The sequence below is a fragment of the Bidens hawaiensis genome, unplaced genomic scaffold, assembly GCF_021521415.1.
Source record: "Bidens hawaiensis isolate Kalapana, Puna unplaced genomic scaffold, B.hawaiensis_p1.1 tig00015250_1, whole genome shotgun sequence".
NCBI lineage: Eukaryota > Viridiplantae > Streptophyta > Magnoliopsida > Asterales > Asteraceae > Bidens > Bidens hawaiensis.
The window spans coordinates 424,777-432,769 of record NW_027492359.1 but is presented as its reverse complement, the minus strand read 5'-3'; the positions used below and the strand labels follow the sequence as shown (position 1 = coordinate 432,769).

General features: G+C 31.0%; 1 protein-coding gene across 1 annotated transcript; it reads left to right on the top strand.

Moving 5' to 3' along the window:
- The first annotated feature begins 2,649 nt into the window (after positions 1–2,649).
- Positions 2,650–3,304, top strand: LOC143548798 (uncharacterized). The gene is made up of 2 exons (XM_077039879.1): positions 2,650–2,934; positions 3,026–3,304. Exons 1-2 carry the CDS (start codon positions 2,650–2,652, stop codon positions 3,302–3,304), a joined length of 564 nt encoding a protein of 187 aa, XP_076895994.1.
- Positions 3,305–7,993: the final 4,689 nt, after the last annotated feature.

Sequence of the window (7,993 nt, the reverse complement as noted above, 5' to 3'; positions counted from 1 at the left end):
TAATTATTATAAACACTTAGTTCCACAAGGTTTTCTTACAAGATCAATTCGCGAGATATCTAAAGATGTGGAGCATTGAAGAGTGACATCGAGTTTTATCATTGGAATAGATTTGGGATTTGCGTCTTGGGTTTGAATATCGCAACAGTCTACACATATATGGAAGCAGGATTTTCTCGAGATGGATTAAACGGTTGTACTGGTACCACTTCTATCAAATAACGACACCCGAAGGTAACCATATTGGTAACTAAGTTCACCGTTCCAATTTCTACTATTGAGCATGCTCGTTAATGCCCATGATCGTAGATACTCAGTCATAGATAGTCGATGTTATGGATATCATTTGCAACCATGGTTTCCTTTGTCTCTAGTCCACACGGATATAGAACGTAACTGTATTCCACATAAACAAAACGGAATTTACATCTTAATCAGGGGCGGAACTACAGGATGGTCAGCGGGTCAGCTGACCCTCCAGCCGGCCAAATTCTAAGGTTACCGGAGTACCCTGCCATAAAAGTTTTGTATAGTTGACCCTCTTGATTGTCCTCTAAAGTTTGTTAAGGTTAAAGAAAAAGAAAAAAAGATGAAGCAAGGATTTTTTTCGGAAGCGAGAGCGGTAGTCAAGAGAGGAAGCCGACCAACTTTGGGAAATTTCAAATTGCAGAGAGAGAAAGATGGAAAAGGAAAAGACAAGTGGACCAGTGGGTGATATATTAATATTTATATTGAATTAAATTGTGGCCTTTTTAAGAGGAGGTTGGCCCAGGAAATTAAAAACCTAGTTTTTTAAGTCTTTTCACTTTCTTTACGCCTCACAAGTCACACCTGCCACATCTCTTTCGTTTTGCTTTTCGGAAAAAAACAAAACTTTGGGTTCCATTTTTTTGCAACAATGAAGTAAGTATATTTAATATAGTTTTGTTATTTTCTATGTTTGTAAATGTTTAATAAACAAATATATATATAAATGTTTAATAAACAAATATATATATACAGTGTGTTGCATATTAGTTTTACCATATTCAATCTTATTATTATTTTTATATAATTCAATATTTAATAACATATTACTATTTTTATGTGTAGAAATGCACGTACGGACAAATATTTTGGTAAAGAACCAAAATCAAACATCAAGAGTTCATCAAATCCTTCGAATTCTAATGAAAAAAATAATAAAAGAAGTCGAGACGAAATTGAGTTATCTGAAGATGAAATTGTTGGTGACCCGGCCTTACAAAAACCAATTAATGATTATTCGGTTAATGTACGAGAGGAAGTAAGAAGACGGTATATGACGAAAGCCCTTGTCAACCAAAAGTTCATGCCTTCCCTAAAAAGTTAGTTTCTGGAAGTATGAGGAAATTTCAAGAATTATGGTTTGAAAACTTTTGTTGGTTAGAATATAGTGTATCAAAGGATGCTGCATTTTGTTTATGGTGCTATTTATTCCCTACTGGTAATAAACACGGGGATGATGGTTTTATCAACCATGGTTTTAAAAATTGAAAAAAGGCATTTGAAAATTTCCGTGATCATGAAGGAGGGCAGAATAGTAGACACAATCATGCAAGTGTTCAATTCGAGTCTATAAAAGATCAAAGGCATAATGTAAACTATATGATGTCTCGAAGATGTAAGCAATATGAGATTGATTATCGTATTCGGTTAACAGCCGTTGTTGATGTGATTCGTTTCCTTTTACAACAAGGTTTGGCTTTTCGCGGGCATGACGAGACTATTAGTTCTAATAGTCGAGGTAATTTTCTTGAACTTGTAAAATGGTATTGTGAGCATATTGATGAAGTAAATAAGGTTTTTAATTCAAATGCTCCCGGAAATAATCAGTTAACTTCGCTGAAAATCCAAAAGGAAATTGTTAATGCTTGTGCCACTGAGGTAAGAAAATTTATTGTGAACGAGGTTAAAGGGAAATTCTTTTCTCTTTTTTATTGACGACTCTCGTGATTGCTCTATAAAGGAGAAAATGGCGGTGGTTTTGAGATACATTGATGATGGTGAGGAAGTTATCGAGCGGTTTATCGGGGTAGTGCATGTTACCGACACTTGCGCGGCATCTTTGAAAGTGGCCATTGATAATTTCTTTGCAAAACATGGTTTAACTATGGCTAGAGTTAGAGGGCAAGGTTATGATGGAGCTTCAAATATGCGTGGTGAGCTAAATGGATTGAAACAAAAACTTTTAGCTGAAAATAAGTATGCATTTTATATTCATTGTTTTGCTCACCAGTTGTAGTTAGTTGTTGTCGCTACATCTTCTGAATACGCATCTGTGAGTAGTTTTTTTGAATACCTTGCGAAAATTGTGAATGTTGTTGGAGCTTCATGTAAAAGAAAAGATTCTATTCGGAAAAAACAATATAATGATTATGTGGAACGTATAGAGATGGGTGAAGTTTGTACAGGAAAAGGTAAAAACCAAGAAATGAGTTTAGCTCGAGCCGGTGACACTCGTTGGGGTTCTCATCTTAAAACAATAGACAGACTTTTGAACTTGTGGAAACCAGTGAGAGAAGTGATTATTGCTTTGTTTAGAGATTACACTGATAGAAAAACTCGAGGCATAGCATTAGGTTTGGCTGAAAAATGGAAAATTTTGAATTTGTTTTTGTTGGTCACTTAATGTTGAATTTGTTAAGAAAGACAAATGACTTGTCACAAGCCCTACAGTTAAAGAATCAAAATATTGGAAATGTCATACGATTGATTGGAGATGTTAAACATGATATAAAGAAATACAGAGACGAGGGATGGGAGGAATTAATGAAAGAAGTCACTTCATTTTGTTCTCAAAATGAAATCCATGTGCCTAATATGGAAGAAGTCATTCCCGGTCGAGTTAGACGTACAGTTAATGACGAGCCACAAACGTATCTCCACCATTTCCATGTTGATATATTTTATCAGGTATATTATTTTTCAATTTTTTTAGGTTACAACATTCTATTTTTAAGTTTTATTTTAGAAAAAAAATTACATTTTCTTCACATGATTCTAGGTGGTTGATCTTCTTCTTAATGAAATGAATGAACGTTTTACTAAGTCAAAAACAGAGTTGCTTACGTGTATAGCGTGTCTGGATCCTAGAGATTCATTTCAATGTTTTGACCGTGAGAAGCTATTACGACTTGCTGCCTTATATTCAGAAGATTTTTGTGGCTCTGATTTAGGACAACTAAGGATACAACTCGACCGATATATTTCAAATGTCAAAAGTAATGAAGCTTTTTCTGGTCTTCGTGATATTGGAGAACTTGCAAAGAAAATGGTGAAATGAAGTATCACATTACATATGAACTGGTATATCGACTAGTTGAGTTGGCTTTGGTCTTGCCTGTCGCAACAGCTACCGATGAAGTATATCAAGAATAATTTATGCAACAAGATGGATGATATTTTTCTCACAGATTCATTGTTGTGTTATGTTGAGAAAGATGTTTTTGCAAGCGTTGAAAATGAAGTTGTTTTACAACGCTTTCAAGCTATGGGCCCCGTAGATTACAATTACTAGTTGCTACATCGATTGAAAAAAAAAGTGATTCATGTACTTTAATGAAATAAATTTTTTTTCTATTACGACTCCCTGATTAAAAGGTCCTGGTTCCGCCACTTATCTTAATGGTACAAATCAAATTTATTAATACTATTTAAATTTTACTACATGTACTTTATAGAATTACAATGAAATCAAATAAAAGAAAAATCATACAAGTCTTTTAAAAATTGAACTTAGTTGCTTGGTGATTGTCTCGCTATCAGGTCTTCGTGAGAAGGGATTTTCTTTATGAGGCGACATAATCCTATGGTTGTTGGTAGTTGGTGTTGAAGTTGAAAGCGTGTGTTTGAGAAAGTAGGGCACCTTAAGTTATTTGATAGACCTGGTTGGTTTGATTACCTTGATTGGGCTTAGTTTGAGAAAGTAGGGCTTGGAGAGGTTGAGCTGGGTTATCTTGTTTAGTTAGGGCTTCATACACTTGCATTTGGTTGGCTTGGACTTGTTTTTCGTAAACGAGTTTCAGGCATGTGTTGTCAGAAGTGATTAGGGCCCCCACAATTGAAGCATGCACATGCTATGGGCAATTTTCATGTAACGGGTTGCACAAATTGTCAAAAATTGGGTTGAGCAAATCGTGAGTGAAAAGGTTGATTAGGTTGGGCATACATGAGTTCACGGAAAGCATTTGTGTGGTGCCCAAAACAGCCACACTTCAAGCATTAATGTCATGTGGAACCAATCGGATGATGGCGATTGCAAGTTCCACATAAAGGATGTGCCCTGTCTATAGCTTTTTGTTGGGTTAAGTGTGGGTAAGTTGAGCTTGGGGGTAGTTGTTTATGGCATAAGTATGATAAGTTTGGGGAAGTTGATCTTGCAGTTGGTTTGATGATAACATAGTTTTTGCATTTGTTCTTACTTGTGATGTGCACGTGTGGGTTTTGAAGATGAGTTGGCCTAGGCCTCCTTGGTAGGTCACCTCCTTTTCGGTGGAGTCTTTAGTATTCCGATGCGTTAGCAACGCGAAGAATCTAAGGAGCAGTACTCAAGACATAATCTTGAATTTCCATCGGGGAGGCCCGTAATGTACTTGGAAGTAGCACGAGACCAAGAGGCAACAAGATGCGACACTAGTAGGCTGAGCTCATAAAATTGAGTGGTGTAAGCTAGATTGTCAGCACTTTCCTATCCTGTGAGTTAATCACCTACTTGATTTGCCATGTTGAGTATTTTAACTACTAAACTAACCACTCACTCATAAGGGTCTATTCAAATTGTTTGGAGTAGTTTTGTTTTTTTATTTTATTTATTCTTTGCATCTTTAGGAAAATGTCATAATCTATTTGATTGCATTTGTTTTGTAACTTTCTTCATTGATTACTGAATTAGTGTAAACGTCACATTCTCGCGTTGATATTCCCGTCCACCAGACGAGTAAAATACTAATTCTCTATAATTAAAGGTATGTAAAGAGTAATCATAGTTACCCCCTCAACTTATCAATAATTAGAATTACTTCCATCAAATAATTATAGAGGACTAGTTATGTCATATTAGTTAAACTGTTATAATAATAATAATAATAATAATAATAATAATAATAATAATAATAATCTATCTATTCTAATAAAAGACTACTTAATTTTGCCACTTGTCAATCTCATAACCCTCTTCATCTTTTTTTCAACATATTTCAATACATGATCCCTCATCTTTTAGTTATTTCAATATATGAATTCAAGTTTATTTTTATTAAAGGTAAATCTGAATCAATTCATTCATTAACATAAATTTTTTAATAAGAATATATGGAAATTTCAACATTGAAGTTGCATACCTGTCAAAATAAAATTTTCAAGTCACATGTAATTGCTTATTAAAGAAAATAAACGCGCATCATTGTCTAAGAATTTAATTTGTATGGTAATAAACAATAAATTGATTTTAAACTGTAATTCGAGCAATAGTGCATAATATTTTATATAAGATTGGTTTCAAATTTTGATATAAAATTTTCTCATATGCATTTGAACTCAGGAAAATATGTACTTTCTTAATTTTCTCCGAACATTTTATATAAATATTGCAAACATGGAGAATACCTATTACATAAATTTTGGTGTTTAGTTTTAATTAATTCATTGACTTTTTGTGTAATATAAAGAGTTTTAGCAATAAGAAAATCAATATTTAGTTTTTAATATTTTCTTTCATAATTCAAACCAAAATATTTTAAAACATATATTTTATGACTTGATTTATACTTTTTTGTGCATTTAAATATATTTAATTTAATATGCCTTATAATAAAAATTACTTAATTAAAATCATTCAATTTCATTCACTATTTTTGCTTTCCAATAATCATTTATGATATTAAAACTTAGATTCATAGAATATCATTTTCGTTAGGTTTTTAAATAATTTCAATATTATTTAACTTATTAATTTTATTTTTATACAAATACAACGAACTGATGTTATCTTAATGGGGTTATCTTAATGTTTTCTGTTGGTTAGTACATAGTTAAAGTGCTTATTATGGTCTATATTCAAAACAATAAAGATATACGCAAAATTTATAAAAAAAAATAGAGTCATAACATTTATTATTCAAATGTGCTATAAAAATTCATTAAAATTCACACCTTAATTATAATGTAACTTAATAGAAATATTTATTATTTTTCTTAATATTTGTAACTTGATCATGTTCCTCATTATATATTTCAAGGATATTCCATTTTCATATTAATTGTAAAAAAAATAGTTAATTAGGTTAAAAGTCATTTACTATGCTTTCATAAAGTCATAAATCTTTGCTTCTTCTTCTTTCTTTTTTTATCTATATAGGTTGTTAAAATATATATATCGACTAATTAAGTATTCCAACAACTTTCCATAATATTAACTAATAAGGAATAACACGATATTAATATTCAAAATTTAAACATTCCTTATGCAATACTTTGAATTATTTTAAATAAGAATCAATATCTTCACTTTATGCAACTTGAAATATTTTAATATTCTGTTAACTCATAATAATCATTGTTATTTGAACATTGACTTTAAGGTTAATATGTCTTTGACATTTTCCTGTTAATTACATTCTTATGAAATGAAACAAATCGTTTTATAATATTTTAATTTTCAGTTATATATGTTGCTTAATTATACAACTTTTAGTTATAAAATATATATTCAATTAAAATTTTGTCATACATTGAATATTAATGACAACAAATTTATCATAATCAATCAATTCAGAATCTTTATATCATCAAAGTTAAGTAATCTGTTTTTGAGATAATCATGTTTTTCAAATAAACATGAATGGGGTGATCTCAAATGACATAATATTAATTATTTAAAAGGTATGATATATTATGTGTATGAATATTTTTTTTGGGTTAGTTTCATGGATATATTGATCATTATTTATGGTTGGTAATTGTGTATGTATTTGAAAGTACCTTACTTGTCACACGGACAACTATATGTGACTACATCAAGAGTTACAAGTAAACTTATATGTTACCTTATCAAGAGTTCGAGCAACTCCAATGTCATATTTAGTTGTGATTCAAAATTCTGAACTGGAAAAATGTTAACTGTAGGTGATGTTCACTTTAAAGCATATCCACAAAACTAAATGAAAACAAACATGATACGTGAGTCCAATGTAATTAATTTTAATCTTCATTAAATTTTGAAACCAATTTCAACCTCCACTTTAATTATCTCTCTTTTTGAATTAAAAAATATTTTTTTTGTTTGTTTTTACTCTAAATGGTAAAAATATTATTTGTTTCTAAGCTTACATACCAACGGTAACCATCTTAAATTTTTGTTGAAAGGCAGTAAACATCTATAAATATTTAAGTAATATGAAATAAAATAAATAAGATACTTATAAAAGTATATTAGTTTATAGAAAGAAAATATTGAAGTAAGTGATCATGTGGAATACAAGGGTGTTTAAAAGTAATTGGAGGAGAAATGTGAGTTTTTGATGTTTAAAGTGAATGAATAAAAATCTGATGTGATAGCTGATGCGACGCGCTTAGTTTCCTTTTACTCATCCACCATTGTGGATGCTCTTATAATCAAACATGAAATACATGGGCCTCAAACTAGTAATAATAATAAAAATAAATAAATTAATTAATTAATCTAAATGGACGTAAGTCCATATTAAGTGTGTAATTCCAACACATGTTATACTTTTTCCTCCCGTGGTTTCTGTAATAGTAAGTCTCGCTAATTTGGGTGTTACACTACTAGTGCTGTAATAAAAAGTAAAAAACTAAATAAATAAAAACAATCAAGAATAGTGGAATACGCTTGTGTGTACATAAGTGATTTCAGACCCCTAAAAGTATAAAGTTTCGGGACTCCGATTTTTATTTTCATTATTTTGATGTAAAACATAGTTCACAATAGATGTAAAATCTAAAACCTGCAGTT